The following is an 18,012-nucleotide window of genomic DNA, read 5'->3' as shown; positions in this document are numbered from 1 at the left end:
CTGGATATATTGGTTTATAATCACCTAATCCTCGGCGTCCTTGGTCCCTGCAATTTGCAATTCCCATGGACAAAAAGTGGGTTTACGTTTTGGATGCGGACAGAAGGGCAGAGCAAATGTTTTGTATTTTTTCCCACTAAGAGAATAATCCGGTATTTAATCTATCCGCGCCTCGAGCTCTTGGCAGTAGCAAAGGTGGTTTGCTATGGGAAATAAACCTTGACAGGAGCATATTTCCGAAAAAGAATGATAAGTCGAACTGCAAAGCTGTATCTTTTTTCGCCTTCTTTTTCTCAGAAAGACTTCCGCTTAAAAATGCTAGCTAGCTGAGAAGTCCTTCTGAAGCGAAGGGATAAAAATATGGTGTTCAATACTGAAATACTCGGGGAAAAAATAATAAAAAAAAAAAAATGAAAAAATAAAAAATAAAAACGCCCCGCGTTTCCAGAGCAGCGACTTTATTTTGTATTCGTCAGAACGAAACGGGTAAGCATCTCGGCCTTTAGCCTATAAATTAAAGTTTAGGAAAAAAAAAAAAAAAAAAGAACTGGCTAATGCTTAAATAAAACCCCACTCCTCGTGCATTTCAGCATTCTCCGTGGGCAGGGTTAGCAATAAAATCAAGACAGCGTTTAATACAAAAAAAATATTGGCAGGCGCTAAAAGGCCGGTTGTTGCCATTCATAACTTTTAGATGCGTTTTAATGCACTTTAATGATGATTTGAAGAGATGGCCCTGCGCGTCCTCGGCCGGTAAAGGAGTCCAAGGAGAAGGGGGGGACTCGGGGGCGGCTGTCCCTCGTGGCCCGGCGGGGCCGTGGGGGCCGGGCCGGGCCGCGGGTGTTTTAACCACGCTGCGAGCCCTTCCCTGCCCCCTGCCTCACTGCCCCGGGCCCCCTCCCCCTTGAATGCAGTTGATTCATGAACTAGGCTACGAAATGCAAATGTTCATTAAGTCTTTCCTCCTCCCTCCGGCCTCCCTCTCGTCTCCCACCCACCCCCCCCCAAAAAAAAAAAAAAAAAAAAAAAAAAAGGATTTTTTTTTCCAGTGAATAGCTTCAACATGGCGTGCTGAAAGGCAGAAGCTTTGCCCGTTCCTAGATCTGAATTGTGATTAAACATCCCCAAAGAGAGCATCTCCCTTCCTCCCGCCGCTCCCCCCTCCCTCCCCTCCCCGTAGCGCGGAGGAAAGCGCCCTCTTCTACGTAGGAAAGGTCAAGTCCTACAACGCACAACCCACGGTCATTACTGTACTGTGACCCGGGGTGTACTGGGGAGGAACGGCCGGGTGTCCCGTGATCAAAAACACTTGGACTTCTTTTTTTTTTTCTTCTTCTTCTTTTTTTTTTTTTTCTTTCCCCTCCTTCTCGTGCGATGGGAATCCGAGGAATTAGACAGCATTTTAGCCTCCTGCAATCACCTTGTTTGTGTGCAAATCGCCATCGGAATTCCTAGGGGACCAGGAGAGACAGAGAGAGAGGAAAAAAATAAACAGCAATAATAGCAGTCATAATAACAGCAATAATAATAATTAGCCTGTGATATTGCTGCATTTTGTAGACAGCCTGAAGCTGGTAGGAAGGACGATGTGCCCTAGTGGCTACATTTCTCTCCGCTCAAAGGCAGACAACCGAGAATTAGAGCAGAAAACAAATAAAAACCCAAATCAACAGCAACCCAAGTCAATGGGAGAAGAGAAGGAATGTTTTGTGGACCGGGTATGTTTAAGCTGTAGGGAAGGAAACCAAAAACTGTGCAGTCCATCCTCATTGATCTGGAGGTCTCCAGCCCAGCGCGGGATCCTAGCTGTCAGTCTCCGTGGGGATATATTTTTGCACGGGCGAGAGACGTCTGGATGCTGGGGTAAGATTTGCGTGCTCTTCCTGGAAGCGGCTGAATGTTTGTCCTCTCCCCGTGCTCGGTGGTGAATTAAGCAAAGAAGCCAACAACAAACACCCACCCTGTCCCCCCGCAAAGCCCCGTGCATGGCTGGGGCAAAGTCCTTCGGAAGGCCTTTGTGGAGGGTTTCCCAGGCCCCCGGTCCTCCCCGAGCCCACCCACCCACCCGGCTCCCTCTCTCCCACGCTGTTATGAGCAGTGGGACCGCTGCTGCCGCGGGGACCTGGGAGAGAGAGGAGGAAGGCTGTCTGGGGTGATGCTATTTGGGACGAGGAGCCCGCTTAGAAAAGTAAGATTGCTTCTCCTAGCCTGGCTCAACCTTTCCCAGCGATGCTGTTTCCCAGTCCAGCATAGGTGGGAAGCAAAGAAGCCTCTTGGCAGGCAAGTGGGCCAGGAGAGGCTGGGGTGAGCGCCCAAGATGAGGGCAGACTCGCAGATAGAGCTGCTGCTTGCTTGGCTTTGTGCTTTGTGTTGTGCTGGTTCGCCTTGCAAAGTTGGGTCGGGCTGCATTGGAAATTTATCCCGGATTTTATTCCCGGCCGTCTGTGCGTGGTCGCCTCCGAAATGATTTTACTCTTTCGTGAGACGGGGAGGAGGGTCTGTGTGGAAGCGGGGGAAGGATGTGTTCCCTTGGAGAGGCTATTTAACCTGCCTGCTGTTGTGCGTGTGTGTATCCAGAGGGAAAAAATGCCAGCCGGGCGGTGTAACCTGCCAGTTTGAATTAATCCGAGCCGCGTCGTAATCGCCTCCATTCCGCATCCAGCAAAGTGCTTTTATTTATTCCTGACCGTATAAATCGGCCTCTACAGTCGGCTTGGGTGAGGAGTAATGGAAAAGCAGGGTGTTTTAAGGCACTCTGATTTTAGGCTTCGACGTGCGTTCGGATAGGCATGAAAAATGTTAGATTTTAATACAAAGAGATCTTGCTCCGTCTCCAGCTAGTGACTGGCTAAGGCTTAAATACACCCGGTTTTGCAAAATGCAAACCCCGTGCTCTCTGGGCACTCGAAGGGAAAACAAAAACGAAAGAGAAAGGAGGCATGAGCCGCACACTGCGCCGGATCGGCCTCGGGTGGCGGTGCCAAGCCTCCGCCGCCGCTGTCCGGGGACCGGTGGCGGTACCACCCGGAGCGGTGGCCGTATCTTAACAGGGAAGGCGAGCACCGCTGCCCTGAGCCTGTGCGCACCCCGGCACGGCCGAGAGCAGCCATGTTATGCTTAGAGGGAGAGCTCTTTGGATGGGTATCTTTGCGGGACATATCACAAACTAGGCGACGAGCAGCTCTCCCAGGGCTCTGTGCATCGCTTTGCGAATCGCTTCGCATGTTTTCAGCTCGTGTTAGACAAATACATCCCTGTAAAGGTTACCCACGTACAGGTACCTTCGTTACAATGCACTTCGGAAAGTCTATCAAAATATGAAGTAGGGGCTTTGAAGTCGTTGATTTGACAGCCCCGGCACAGTGATACTTCCTGTACCCGCCCCCGGGAACTATCCTGATGGAGAAACCTCTTTACCTCGGTGGGTTTCACGATATGGGAAAAGGGCTCTCCTATAAAGTTAGCGGTGTGGTACAGTAAAATCCGATGTGTTTCGTGGCGAGTTGGGCAAAATAAAATAAAAAATAAAAAAATAAAAAGCCTTTATAAATCACTGTTAACATTCAGTGTGCGTTAGCGAGAACATTATATCCTATAAAATTCAATTAAGCTGAGAATCCCGGTCGATTACCTTGACTCGAATTTCTGTACCGAGTGCGGCAAACTCTGGAGCCTGGCATCACAGAAAACCCTAACTACAACAAGCTTGTCTCGGCGTTGGGGCAGTTCGCTTTCTGTAGCTTTCTGCCCTTAATGCAGAGGGCACGTCATATATCTCATAACCCGCCTGCGTTGTTTGCATCCTGAGCTCGGAGGCAGAAGAATCCCCGTTTGTCAGAGGCAACGCGATTGGAGTTCTTTTTTTTTTTTTTTTTCCTTAACTGAATATATTTCCTGGATTAACAAATCTAAGGTCAAGTTCAAGGCATCAGTTGTAGCAATACTTTTAAATGTAAGTCGACATGGGAATGTTTGGGCGGGCTTTTCTTCTTTTTTTTTCTTATTTTTTTTTTTTTTTCATTTCATTTTTTTTTTTTAAATGTGTAAAGCGGCATTCCAGGCTGCGGGTGAACTTTGCATGGGAACATCGCCCGAGATGTTGCCGGCCGCAGGGATAACCTCATTGTTTAATAGCACCGCACTTTCAAGGAATCACTGGGGATGTTCCCTCCACCGCTCGGATTAATCCCACATAAAATACTGGCACATGAAAGGTGACTGGAACCTGCTTCCTGCCACCGACGCTAATGACCTAGATCCCAGTGGGTCTGGGTGGGAATCGGTAGGAAGTGGCTGGTTTTCGGTATCGGGAGGCGATAACCAGGGAAATTGGCTCTCGCACCCGTTTTAGAGCCCGCCGCTGGGTCCAGACACCCCTCTCCCGCACCCTGGCTTTGTCAGAAGTCTCCTGCACCTGTATCTGGGTACATAGGAAAAAAAAAGAAACGAATGAGTGCGCACTTTCACGTGTCGGGAAAGCCTCGCAGAGCATTCATGTGCAGAAAAAGAGACATTTATGGCAGTATCGCCAGTCGGTCAATTTCTGAAATATTTGACCGTCTACGATAATAATTCCTTACGCCCCCTTTACTGACAAATCTGCCTCTATTGTCTTCCAGCAGCAAGCTACGAGCAGTAAATACAAACTAAATTTTAGAAGGGCTTCAGCGAAGCAGAACGGGGGGGCACAGAGTGCTGGAGAGGCAGGGTTTTAGGACACACAGCGTTATGAGAAACCCTCCGCGCTTGTAAAGATGCTGAGAGTGTGTTAGAACAACAAATAGTTTGGCTGCTAAAGGGCAAGAAAATAGTGCTCGAGAAAGAGAAGCTATCTTGCTGGAATAAGCTTCCTGTTTTGAAAAACTCCCCCAATATTTTTGCTTGTTGCAACTACAGGAGTCGGAGTCTGACTGTAGATGGACCGGTCCATTGTTGCAAAGGGATGCAAATTACCGTGGTTTATCTCCAGACCAGGGTAGATTTATTTCTTTCGGTCCGAAGCCATTTTATTCTAATGTTCAAACTAAATGGTAGGATTGGGAGGCTGAAAGAAAAAAAATCAACACCCACCTAAAACTTATCCATCTCTGCGACTAAAAAGAGAGGTGACGGAGTAAATAAAGGGTTTTGGTAACTGATATTAAAAAACAATCTAAAATTTTCTACTCCCAGATGACCACAGCCTTTCGAGAGAGGTTCAAGTCTTTGAAATAACGCAATCAGATTAAATACAACAAAAAAGTCAGAATAACCTTGCCTTGGACTCTATTTAAATCTGCCCTTTCTCTTTACACGTATTCTGCAGTTTCCTAGCAAAATAACAACCATACTGCTTCAGGTTTGGGACAATACATAGCCTGTTCCGTATCACAGCACAAGGGTTCCCCCTTGCCGTTATCAAAAATCACTTCAAATTATGAGGTAAATTAATATTTGAAAAATCGTAGATAGCTATTGTTCCACTTCCTTCTATTACGGTGCTGAAGGAAAAGTATTTAGATTTTTTTTTCTAATAGATGGATTCGTATAGCTCCTTTCCATAACAGGAAAAAAACATATTAAAAAAATATATAAAAAGCGCACAGAAAAGAACAAACGTCGGTGAAGACCTTCTGAGCCCGAAATATTTTAAATCTAAACAATCACCGTGCGTTTCTGAAGCTACATTCCTGGCAAATTTTGAGAAGAATTATCGCCTTATGGCCTTATTTTCATTGGAAAAAAAGGGGAGGGGACGTGCCTTTCGTAGGCAAAAACGCTCTGAAGTCCCTCGTATTACACTTTTCCTATAAGTCTTTGCACACTGTAATCGTCCCGTAAGTTTACAAAACGCTGTCCTAATTCCTGAGATACTTTCCTGTGGTTGACTCGCAGCAATCCTCGCCGTGCCTAGGCGAAGGGAGAGTAAGAAAGTTAAAGCAGTGGTCGGGCAATATTTTAATTAGCTCTTCTTGACACAAATTCCTTTTAGCACACGTTTCCCCTGTTAATTACAGGCACCCACCCTATGGGCACGGTAAACGGTGGGCTGAAAATGTTTAAAAGAAAACGCAGTACGAAAAAAAAAAAAAAAAAAAAAAAAAAAAAAAAAAGACAACAATTTGGATACTATAGAACTTGACCTTTTGGAGAACAGCGGTAGTAAGTTAAACAGTTCCCTTTGCACGCGATCTGTATATATAAAAGCTGGGCTATCGAGGCGTCCAAGCTCTGTTTATATTCCTCCAAAGGAGAGATGTAGCTTTTTCCTCGCTTTGTTTAGCTTAGCTAAATGGGTAAATGTGCTCACAGCCTCCCCACCTCTTGGCCACATTCGTCCTGCGCAAAATGTGCTGCAGCGGAGCTGCAAAATTCATAGCGTTTTTAGCCACGTTACCCTCTCTAATCCGGCCGAAATACTCGGGAAGGCGTAACGAATGCATTTTGCTTCTCAAAACGAAATGCCTCCCTTTGTTGATGTTGTTTTCACTGAGGTTAGGAAGGGGAAGGCTCGATTTTCCCCCCTTCCTCAACGCGGAAGTCCCAATTACTGTATTAAAAGAGCAATTCAACATTAGACCAAATAATCAACATTGATAATTGTGCTGAACACAGCAACTTAACAGCAGGCTCCCTGCAATTACCCACACATTCCGGGGCTTTAAGCGTACATTATCTCTGTTTCACTTAACAGCAAATAAAGCAGAGAAGTCTGTGTGCCTTGGGTGTCTACTCGCTCCCAGACGCGCTGCGCCCCTCGCAGCCTTCCCCATCACCCTCCCTGATTTCTGGGGTCCCCTCGCGTTGCAAGCAGGATCGAGTAAATACGTTGCTTGGGGTGGTTGTCCTTTTTTTTTTCCTTTTTTTTTTCTTTTTTTTTTTTTGGGGGGGGGGGAGGGTGCAGCCCGAGAGCAACACAAAAGCAGGCATCGGGGCTGCACGTGTGCAGGCTGTGCAAGCACACATATGCCCACACACTCTCCCACACACGCCTGGTCTCGCAGGAGGGTGGCCGGTCTGCTGGTGCCTCCTCGCCCCTCTTGCCTTAATTTCCCTTTGTTTCCCGGAGGCAGCCCCGACCTCTGGCACGGCCGAGCCCCGCACGGCTCGGCAGCCCCGGCCGCAGGGAGGTGCAGGAAAGAGCCGCATACAAACCTGTGCCAGCTTTTTGCTCCCCACTCCTAGCCCTAAAATTTATTTAGTGCAAGAGGGGGGCTGCAGTGAGTCCAAGTAGGTGGCGTCCCGCGATTAAGCGCCGGGCAGCTCTGTCATGTCTGCTCTGACACAAGCTGAAGTTGACTGCCAAAGTGCTATAAAACCGCAGGTCAGTCTAGAACTGTTTTCGGTTCTCCTAGACGCGCCGTGTTCAATTATAGCCTTAAAAGCCCTAATACAAGTGCAAGAATTTGTTTGCCATCACACAGAGGCGGGGCGAGGCTCTGCAATGGTGGCGCCTTTGTTATCTCAAAGTCACTGAAATCCTTATACATTCCTTTTTGTTTCGGGGGGGGGGGTGTCTGTGTGAGAGCAGGGTGTGGGGGGAGATTTCTTCGTGGACAGAGTCGGAGGGTGGGGGGACAGAGGAAAAATAAACAGCGCTCGGGTACCAAAAGAGGACTCCCACCCACCCCACCCCCCGACAAAAGCTGGGGGAGAAATGAGATGCGAGCAGAAGTATAGAGTTAAGGAAAAAGCCAACCAGAGATCTTGCACCCCCCCACAAGCCCAAGTTGTGTGGGGAGGGAGGGGGGAGAGAGAGAGAGAGAGAGAGAGAGGGAGGGAGGGAGGGAAAATCCCCAAACGCTTTTACAATCCCTAAACGACAATGCAGTCTTCTGCTGGCGGTTTTGACGACATGCAATCTCTTTCCATCCACTTTCTAGCAAATATGTCAAGCTTGAAGATTAATTCATTAATTTCAAGTTCAGCTCGCAGACATGCAGCAAGCATGAGAAGTTCTTGCAGCAAACCAAAATAAAGAGTTCATTACGGGGATACGTCCAGAGCATTTGATTTGTGAATGGTAACCCTTGTAAAATAAGAAAAAGGCATATAAACATTAATGCTAATAAATTAGTTTACTCCACTACAAAGTAATTACTTGATAATATTGAATTTACAGCTTGAATTCAAATGTAATAGTTAACTATAATGTAGGGAAAATACATAATGAGAATATTTTTTCTGTGCACAACATGATTAGATTTGTTATTGAGTCAGTTACGATAAGCTAAGCAATAAATAAACAAATCGATGTTGACATTTAAATACCGAAGATCTCCAGAATTTACTATAGAACTTTCTCCGGATATATAAATACTTCCACAGCACTGCAGAGGAAGAGGGGAGGGAAAATCCAAATATTATTTCCCTAGCATTTTAGCTTCCCTTCCACTAGCCTCCCAAGCCCACGGGGGGACGGATCTCAAAGCACGTCTAATTTCATAAGAGCACCGACTTCACAATAGCCTTCTGCCGTTCTGTTTTTCTATTTTGATTAAATCCAGCCGGAACCCAAATATTTCTTTTCTGAAATCGAGCATCAGACTAGCAAAAAAATATTTTTTTCCAACAGCCGAGGGATGTCCATGCCTGAAAAGGTGCTGTATTCTTTGGCGTATTTCTCTGTTTTCTTTGGCTCTGCTCATTCGGTGGGGTGTGCATTTTTATTGGCAGAGAAGTGCTTTTTAGTCTCTGCCCTGTACAATCCGCTTTCTATATCATCCCTTTCATGCAACAATAGTAAAAGTTTAACCACGTTTTTAAAATAGGTCTCCCTGGGTCTCAGCCTTTAGCGACGGTACGAGGCGAAAAGGAAAGTATCTCGGTACGGCGAGTTTGTTCCTAGGGGTTAATAGTATGTCAAATCATTTTAACTAGGCTTCTGGCAATTAAACCCCGAATATTTGTCAAAGCGGGGCAGCCCAACATCCCCTGGTTTCCCAAGTATTTAGCAGCAGCGCGGAGGCGAAGAGATCAGCAAACACTTTCGAGCTTAGCGGTCTGCAGTTTAAAGGGCTTTCTGGCGTCGCACGTAGGCGAGCGAGGGTGTGGGGGGGCGAGGGAAGGGAACCTGCGATCGGGGAGTGAAATCTCGGGAGCTACCTCTAGTAAAGCTGGGATGAAGCCGCGCGGGGTATTTGAGGTTAATATGTAAGTAAGGGAAGGAAGACACTAAGCGCTTCGGAAGTGAACATGAATGCAAGCATGTAATCTATTCACCATGAAAATCAGTACAGACTTGACCCTGGCACATTCTTCCTAGTAACGTTTCCAGCAAAACCCTGCGGGGCGAGGGCTTTTTTTTTTTTTTTTTTTTTTCTCCTCTTTTTCCCTTGGGTCGGTGGGCAGGCAAAGCGAACCGAGGCGAGCTAAAAAAAGAAAAAAAGAAAAAAAAAAAAAAAAAGAAAAAAGCCACGGCCGCTCCTTGAGGAGCTTCCTGCTAGCCAGCAGCCTCCTCGAAGGGCTCGGCGCTGAATTCCTCCTGCTCGCTCCCTGCTTTTTCTTCTTTTTTTTTCCAGCCCGGCGAGCAAACAAACAAACAGAGAGCTCTCACCTAGCCCTGCGGGCATGGCTAAGCCGTTCCGCCGGGGAACCGGGCGGCCGGGGGGGTGCCGTACCCTTCGGGGGGGCATCCCCCGGAGCGGGGGGCGATGCCCCGGAGGGGGGCTGCGTTACCCCGAGGCGGGGAGGGGGGGGGGGGAGCCCGGCGCCGTGCCGATCTGTTGCATCCCCCGAGCCGGCTCCGAAGGGGCGAGGGCCCGGAGCCGCCGCTTGTCAATTTGGCGTGGCGTCACGTGACCGCACCTCCCTGCCGGGCTGGGGCGAGCTCTCCACGTCAGCCGACGTCTCCCAATTTTCCTCCTTCACGGATCCGCTTCAAAGGGGCAGCTGCGTTAGAGAATCATGTTAAGCTCAGCTAATGCGGAGAAGCCGAGGTAGCCCTAATGATGGATTTTGATGAGCGTGTTCCTTGTTCCTCTAACATGTATTTGCCAAGTTGTACTTACTACGTCTCGGGTCCTGATTTTTCCAGCCTCCCTTCTTTTTTGCCCCAGACCCCGTCTTCTCGCCCTATGACATACTCCTACTCTTCCAACCTGCCCCAGGTCCAACCTGTGAGAGAAGTTACCTTCAGGGAATATGCCATTGATCCCTCCAGTAAATGGCACCCCAGGAACAATCTGCCCCACTGCTACTCCGCAGAGGAGATCATGCACAGAGACTGCTTGCCTTCCACCACCACTGCTAGCATGGGCGAGATGTTCGGCAAAAACACAGCTAACGTCTACCACCCCAGCGCCAACGTCTCCTCCAATTTCTATAGCACGGTGGGCAGGAACGGGGTCCTGCCCCAGGCTTTCGACCAGTTTTTCGAGACGGCTTACGGCACCGCGGATAACCTGTCCTCAGCGGACTATTCGCTGGACAAGAGCGGCGACAAAGCGCCCGCGGCCGCCGGGGCGACGGCGGCAACTTCAAGTTCGGAGGGCGGCTGCGGCAGGGCGGCGGCGGCGGTGGCCGCGGAGAAGGAGAGGAGGAGGCGGCCGGAGAGCAGCAGCAGCCCCGAGTCATCTTCCGGCAACAATGAGGAGAAATCCGGCAGCTCCAGTACGTATAAAGGCAGCGCCCGAGCGCTTTAGGAAAGGGAGGTTGAAATCTAGCGCACCGCCGCTGTTAAATTTTTATATGCTGTTTTATAAGCATATAAGGTTTATGAAGGGCCTTTAGATTTCCCCCAACAAAACTTTGTTATAAAAGGCGAGATCACGTGTTTAGTGCTGAAATTGGCCGTGAAATACCCACCGGGCAATGGATGCCTTTAAAAAAAATTTCTTTCTCCTTCCTCTTTTCTTTTTAATAAGAAGAAAGAGGGGCTCTGCGGTCAGCTCTCGAAAATATAATAACGGACGTTCGGTGCCTGTAAATGCGGCGAAAAGGGGGGATCCCGACTCCTTTGATATCGATGTAATCCAGTGATTTTATAAAAGCCATGTGTTGCACCAGGAGTCTAGTTAGGAGCCGAATTCAAAGCCATCGCCGTTTTAACGATTGAGCTAGAATAGCGTTTAACAGATAAAGTAGCCGCCTGAACTGTAGCAATATATTAAAAGAAACAAATTAACCTAAAGCTGGCCTTTTTGTCTAAAGGAAGCCATTTTACTAAGGCGCTGTGGCAATTACGTGTTGCCTTCTGTCCAACAGTTTGTTACTTACAATTGTTATTCAATCTGTCAAAGTCTGATTTTTTTATGTGGGCTTTTTAAAAGGCAAAGCTAGTATACGGCTGGGGGAAAAAATACCTCGACAATGAACTGTACCAGAAAAGGAAGTTTTTAAAGGGATAGCGGCTGCGTTTCATGTAAAGAGCTCCTGAACCCTGAAACCTTTTATATTCCGCTTAATGAACTTTAAAACCGTGCTGGCTAATCGCGACGAGAAGACCTCGGCAGAGCCGAGACTGTGCTTCGCGGCGGCGGGCTGGGGGGAGCGGGCGGCGCTCAGCTGCAGCCCCGGGGCTCCGGGGCTGTGTCTGGGCTGGGGCCGGGCGGCAGGGCTCGGGCTCCGAGCTAGGAGCAGCGGGGAGCCGGCAGGGCTGGCGGCGGGGGACCGCTGCCCCCGGGCCGCTGCTGGAGGCAGCCAGGTGGAGGCTGCTCCGGGGAGCCTCCGTGAGCCTGGCGCCCGCCGAGGCCGCCTACAAAGGCTCGCTCCCGGCTCTGCCGAGCAGCGGCCGCCGTCCCCTCGACCCTTTTGCCCCTTCCTCCCGCCGAGCGAGGCCGCAGCCCCGCTTCCCGGCGGGGGTCGCGCCCTGCCCGGTGGCGGGGGCCGCGGCGCTGCGGGAGCCGGCGAGTCCCGGAGGGTCCCGGAGGGTCCCGGGCCCGGGCCCCCCCGCAGCCGCCCAGGCGGAGGACCGGCCGAGGGCGGCCTCGGAGCGGGCAAAACGCGTCTTTTCCATATGAACGTCTTTTGTCCTGGTGTACCGGTCCCCCTAACCCCTCCCCGGCCCTCCTCGGCCCCCACCAGCGGCAGCGCCGAGTGACAAACCCTTCTGCCTTTTCTCGCTCCACAGGTGGACAACGTACACGTAAAAAGAGATGCCCATACACCAAATACCAGATTAGAGAGTTAGAAAGGGAATTCTTCTTCAGTGTCTACATAAACAAAGAGAAACGCCTGCAGCTCTCCCGAATGCTCAATCTGACCGACCGCCAAGTAAAAATATGGTTTCAAAACAGAAGAATGAAAGAAAAAAAAATTAACAGGGACCGATTACAATATTACTCAGCTAATCCACTACTTTAAAACTCATAGGGTTTTTCAAGACGAGATTAAATTCCGATTTCGCCCTTGACAAGGTCAAGCCACGGGGTTACACAGAGGAAGGAGGTGTGTATCTGACGGGACTAGAAGAATCCGAGGTTTTACATACATGTAAATCCGCTCTGGGACTTCCACGACGATTTCTTTTATATATATATAGATATATTTACATATCAACTGGAATCGGTTTGATTTTGACACACATGGCATCCATTTCTAACGTGCACGTCACCTCTGAGCGCCAAGCCCATACCTCTTACCTTCCCAGGCACCGCGCCCCATCCTGCTCCCGATTTCGGCAGCCGCGGGCGGGGACGGCGCCCCCGGCCCCCTACCCCAAACCCTCGGTGCCCAACATGTGCGGGGACACCGTCGGGCCCTGCTCCCGCAACCAGGACCGCTGCAGGAGGCAAACTTTCCGAAATAATCTCCTGCCCTTCCTGGCGGCGATTTTCTATCTCGCAGGCTACTCTCCACCATCGCCCGTGGGGTTGAGACGGGAATTGGAGGGGGGGAAGAGAAAATTAAAGGGGGGGTGACAAGCCTACACCTTCACGAGGCCAACCACGAGCAGTTGTAATATGGATGTAGTGATGGGTATAATAGTGTTTCCTTTGGGGGGGTGGGAGCAAGGGGGGAGGGGGAAGAAAGAAAACTAAGTGAAAGAATTATTTACTAAAAAAAAAAAAAGAAGAAGAAGAAAAAAATCAGGTATAAATTTGCCATATATCGTAAAGAAACAATCACTGAAAAAAAAAAAAAAAGAGCGCAAAGATTTAGCAAATTTTAACTAGCTCTCGTTTTATTTATGACAACTGACCACGCGTTGCCATCTTTCTGGAGACAAATCATATTTAAATGCTAAAAATAAAGTCACACGGCAAAAGAAAAGTGTGAATTTCAGCGTTTTAGAAGAAAAAAATACATAAAGGAAACTAACCTTCTGGCTTCTGGCTCACAAACTTTCTTCAGGAAATACCTGTGGAGAACGACAGTTTAGCAAATACCACACAACACTTAATTGAAACTTGGAGTTGTGCAATGCACTCACATTGGATCATTAAAATAGCTCAATCGCCTGTTCTTTTAAAGGTGGCTAGTGAGGAGTTTAATCAGAAGCCAAACAATGTAAATATGGTAATTTTGTTGTTGTCTACTCTAAATGTCACGAGCTCGACTTTGTCGCCCAGTCGACATATGCAAAGAATGGAGAGTTGTTTGGAGTTATTTTAAATATCTATAAATATATATATTTCCCTGCAGGAACCAAAGCGTGAAAAAAAAATGCAATTTAAAAAAAAAAAAAAAGAATGAAAAAGAAAAAAAGGAAAATATTTAAAATTCTATATCAGTTTACAAAGGATACGGTGTTCTATCGTTAAGGTAATTTGCTGTTGAGAATATCTGAATGTATATTTCATACAGGAACGGTGTTTTACAAGACTTGTAAATAATAAAAAAAGAACCCATGACCTATTTTGTTCGAATGCTTTTTTTTTTTCCTGATTTTTTTTTCCTTTGGGGCTAGAGGGTGTGGGGTTTCTTTACATGTGCAACAAAGTGGTGATAAGAATGTTTTTTGATTAATAAATTTACTGAATGGATGTAATTTCTTTGACACGGTTCACAAAATGCAGTATCTTTATATGACATCACTGTTTTCAATATGTATCGACTATATGTATATACAGTTTTCTTTTAATATGCGAAAGTACTTGGTTGCATGTATACAGTGGAACAGCGCACAAGGAAAATAAAAAAATGGAAACTTTATATTTTTCATTCTGGTGTCACGTTACTGCAACGTTATTTTGCCTGATGGAGCTTTGGGACCCGAAACTCCTCCTGACCTTGGTCAGTCATTTCGGGAGAGATGCTTATCCTTTTGTGAACCCTCGCTGCTAAATCTTCTGCTCTAGCGTAAACAAGGGAACCTGGGCTTGCTTGTTCGAGCACCGTGCCGGCTCAGGAATAGAAAATGAAGCATGGTCATAGCTGGCTACGTGCTAGGCCCTTTCCTTGTCCTGCCAGTGCCGGTAGGGCAAGGTCTTGTGTGGAGGGCTTGCTGTGACACTGTTGTTTGCTCCCCAGCACCCTCAGCCAGGAGGGCTGCTCTGGAAGTGGTCGCGGTGTCGGGAGATCTTGGGGCATATTTCATGCGCCCAGCACCAAAGGGAAGGTCCGGGCCAGCCGATGGATGTGCTGAGGAGCGTGAGAGCCCTAAGAAAACTGTTGTCTTTGAAAAAAAAAATTCCGCATGGCAGTGTGGTGGAAATGGCCTGTTTGAAATTGTCCTTGATCTCCAAGGCAAGGAGGGGGTGGGCTGAGGCGGGCGGGGGGAGGGAGAAAGTAAGGAGGGGGGGAAAACCAAAGCAAAACAATAGCTGAGATGGGAATGTGTTTGGGGAAGAGGGCTAGGATCTTTAATGTTGACCCTATTCCTAATCGCGAGAAGAAAGTACATTCCGTTTTCGCATTGTTTACTGGCTTTGAACTTCTGTATTGCTTGGACATCACCCATAACCTTGAGGTGAAGGACTTACTGACTTGGGGCCTCTGCTGACAACCGCCACCCAGCCAGGCGACGTCCCGTCGAAGGAAACGTTAGGAGAGCGAGGGGGGGAAAGGAGACTTTGTTTGTTTGTTTGTTTGTCCAGCGTGCTGGGGGAAAGGCGAGCTCGAAAGCGACGGATGGACAGACGGACGTGGACAGGCGGCGGGAGAGAGACAGAGGGACGGATGGAGAGCTGAAGGGCAATGAAAGTTTAGCGAGAGAGCTTCCTTTCCCGGTTAAAAATTAACTGGCATTCATGGCCAATCCCAGAGACAGTTAAACCATGGAGTTTCTCTGCTCGGGGTTTGATTTCCTAGCCCAATAAAATCGCATCCTCTGTGCCGCTGTGACAATGCGGCCATAAAAAGTGTCCGTGACTTGTCCGCTCGCACAGGCGGAATGCCCCGCTATAAAGGCCGGCGGTTCGGCGGCTGTTCCTGCTCCTGCGGATCAGAGGGAGGCGAGGGGAGGTGAGCGGCCGCTGCCCGGCGCCCCGCGCCGCCACCCGACGGCTTGCAGCCGGGGCCGCCCGCGGCGGCGGCGGCGGCGGCGGCGGCGTCGGGGCCGCTTTGCCACAAGATGGCGATCTTCAGATCAATGTCAAAGCCGCCCGGGGCGAGGGGAGCAGCCCTGCGAAATCTTGGCCTTTGTTCACTTTGCAGCCGCACGTTCAATTCTTTGCACTTTCCGGGCTCCGCGTTGCGAAAGTCAAGGGGAGGAAGAGGTGGAGAGGTAGAGCCGCTGGGCTGTGGGTTGGGAAATGCGCGAAGGTAAGTGCTCGCCGGGTGCCCTGCGAGGCGTGTGCTGTTGTCACCGGGGTGTCACCAGGGTGCCGGGGTGGCCCCTGCCCCGACCTGGCTCCGTCAGGCACCTTGGAGGAGAACCGCGGGCAGGGGGAGCGAGGCAAAAAAAAAACTCAGGGCTTAAACCCGGGCAATAATATTTCAGCGACTTTCGAAGTCGCAGCTGACCTTTTTCTGTCTCTTCATAAAGTTTTGGCCAGCGGCGTGGAAAATCCAGGGGATCTGGAAATATTTTTCAGAGAAACTTGTAGATTTCTTCCAGTTATAAAAAATTGTAGCGGTGGAAATATTATGAAACTTGACATTTATGTGTGGAACAGTAGGTGTCTTCAATCAACTAGATCTATGGCAACCCAGACTGCAAATGACAGACAATTCTGACGATCTTATTGGACTTGAACTGTAGTTTGGTTAGGGTCGTTTGGTAACTTAAAAGGATAGCCTGCTTCCTCGCAGCTGGACACAGCCTGTGGTAAACAAGTTTTGACACATTTGTGCTAAAAACTACGCATGCGGTTGCACGTTAAGTCAATGCTCGTGCAGGACCAGATTTGGGTATCTATCTACCCATCTATCCATCCGAACTAGACCATGTGCTGTAAACAAACAACAGTCACACATTCTCATGTACTCAGGGTTGCTCGGGGTTGTAGCTTTGAAACTCTATCCTCGCTACGAGTATCCCCAACTCCAGGTTACTTTTCTCGCCCATAAAAGTTTCACATGTTTTTGTTATGTCTCCATTTGAGAAGGGGGGAGGAGGAAAGGTGGTATTGTATGGAGATACTGGTTTGGCTACATATTTTAATCCGCTTGTTTCCTATGAGAGGGTATGCCGTATTTAATTATCAGAGGGAAAAAAAAAATCATTTTGTCCTTGCTCTCCAAGGAGTCTTCGTATGTAAACTAATGTAACTCGCCTGCAGTATTCTTAAAAGAGCGCCCTTTAAAATTGTGCTCCTGGGGAACTGTTGCAAGCGTAGTTAAAAGCACATGTTCAGTCGGCAGAGAGCATTTTTCAGATGATTATCGGAACCTATCGATTTCATCAAAGATGCTCCATTAAAAGCTCGGGCACGCTGATCTCTTTTGACCTCCCCTCGGAAACGCCAGGACGTAAGAAGTCACGCCTCGAGAAGGAGCAGGGCAATTGCCGAGGGTCCCTTTGCAACATTTCATTTTACACCAGTCGAGTTAAACTCAGCATATTTGATCAAATATTTATTTTTCCCCTTGTTGTTTCCCTGCCCCATTCAATACTCTACTGAATAAATCAAAGGGACCCCAGCAGCAGTTAAAGCGCCCTCTGGTTACGAATTGTTTACTGACGGCCGCGGTCATAGGATAATATTTTAAAAAAACAAGCTTGTTTCTTACAATAACTGTTTATTATTTCACATGATTTGGGTTTGCATGTTTTGGAGGGAAGAGGCGAGGCCAACTCAGTGTCTACACTGTGTTTAATTAATCGTGTACTCAACTTCAGTTCACATACCACATCCAAACCCCTGGGAGGCTTTTTCATAAGCTCTTTGGGTTTGTGTTTTGTTGTCTTTTTTTTTTTTTTTTTTGTCACAATCTTTTCATTAAATGCTCTGAAATCGAAACTTCAAGCCAACGTGTGTGTCTGAGAGCCAAGCTATACCGCAACCAAAAAATATATTTGTACTTGCATCCAGATATTAAAGAAAAGAGGGCTACAAAAAGGAGGAGAGGGGATACAGTTTCAAACGCTTAATACAGCTGTGCGGCCCATCTCTCTCGACAAAAAGGGTACACTTAAAAGACAGATTTGTATATTTAAGATTTTACCGATAGAGATATAACCCGATACCGCTGTTGCTTCTGCACGGTGTTTGGGGCTCTCTAGACAATAGAAAGCACCGTTCTCCTTACCAGTGCCGGAGGAATGGCGAGGAGATAAAGCCTTCATTAATTGGTCGGGGTGTATTTTGTTCTGCCGCATACTAGAATTCGGAGCTCGTCAAAATTACTTGCAAAATATGCTCCTAATCCAAATGAGTAAACTGATACACATACAGCCTGAAATATAGTTAGGAGAACAAGCCTCCGGATGGCTGGAATAAAATTAAATCTCAGCCTAATTTTTAACAGGATAATCCGCCACAACAAGCCAGTTCCCCTTCACTCCCCCCCCCCCCCCCTCCCAGCGTGAAAGAATTTCTAGTAAAGATAAAATTAGTGGGGCCGTCATTTGTCACCTAACTTGGCACGGACGCAGTTCCTAAACCTCCTGTTTGAAATCCGCCTTCTTTGGAGCAAATCCAGAAAAAGGAAAAAAAAAATGAAAGAAAGAAAAGAAGGAATCTGGCACACATGCATGTTCCTGACAAC

General features: G+C 48.1%; 1 protein-coding gene and 1 long non-coding RNA gene across 2 annotated transcripts; one reads left to right on the top strand and one right to left on the bottom strand.

The window, feature by feature from the left end:
- Nucleotides 1-1,187: 1,187 nt before the first annotated feature.
- On the bottom strand, nucleotides 1,188-10,097 carry LOC311222638. The gene is made up of 3 exons (XR_014619363.1): nucleotides 9,990-10,097; nucleotides 9,536-9,870; nucleotides 1,188-1,451 (listed from the first exon to the last, which is right to left on the bottom strand). It is a non-coding gene; the product is annotated as an uncharacterized lncRNA (long non-coding RNA).
- HOXA11 (homeobox A11) lies at nucleotides 9,863-12,788 on the top strand. The gene is made up of 2 exons (XM_084307027.1): nucleotides 9,863-10,590; nucleotides 12,050-12,788. Exons 1-2 carry the CDS (start codon nucleotides 9,927-9,929, stop codon nucleotides 12,280-12,282), a joined length of 897 nt encoding a protein of 298 aa, XP_084163153.1. The 5' UTR covers nucleotides 9,863-9,926; the 3' UTR covers nucleotides 12,283-12,788.
- Nucleotides 12,789-18,012: the final 5,224 nt, after the last annotated feature.

Source organism: Netta rufina, assembly GCF_964035555.1.
Source record: "Netta rufina genome assembly, chromosome: 2".
NCBI classification, from domain to species: domain Eukaryota; kingdom Metazoa; phylum Chordata; class Aves; order Anseriformes; family Anatidae; genus Netta; species Netta rufina.
The sequence above is the reverse complement of the archived record's forward strand: the minus strand, read 5'-3'. Positions and strand labels throughout refer to the sequence as shown.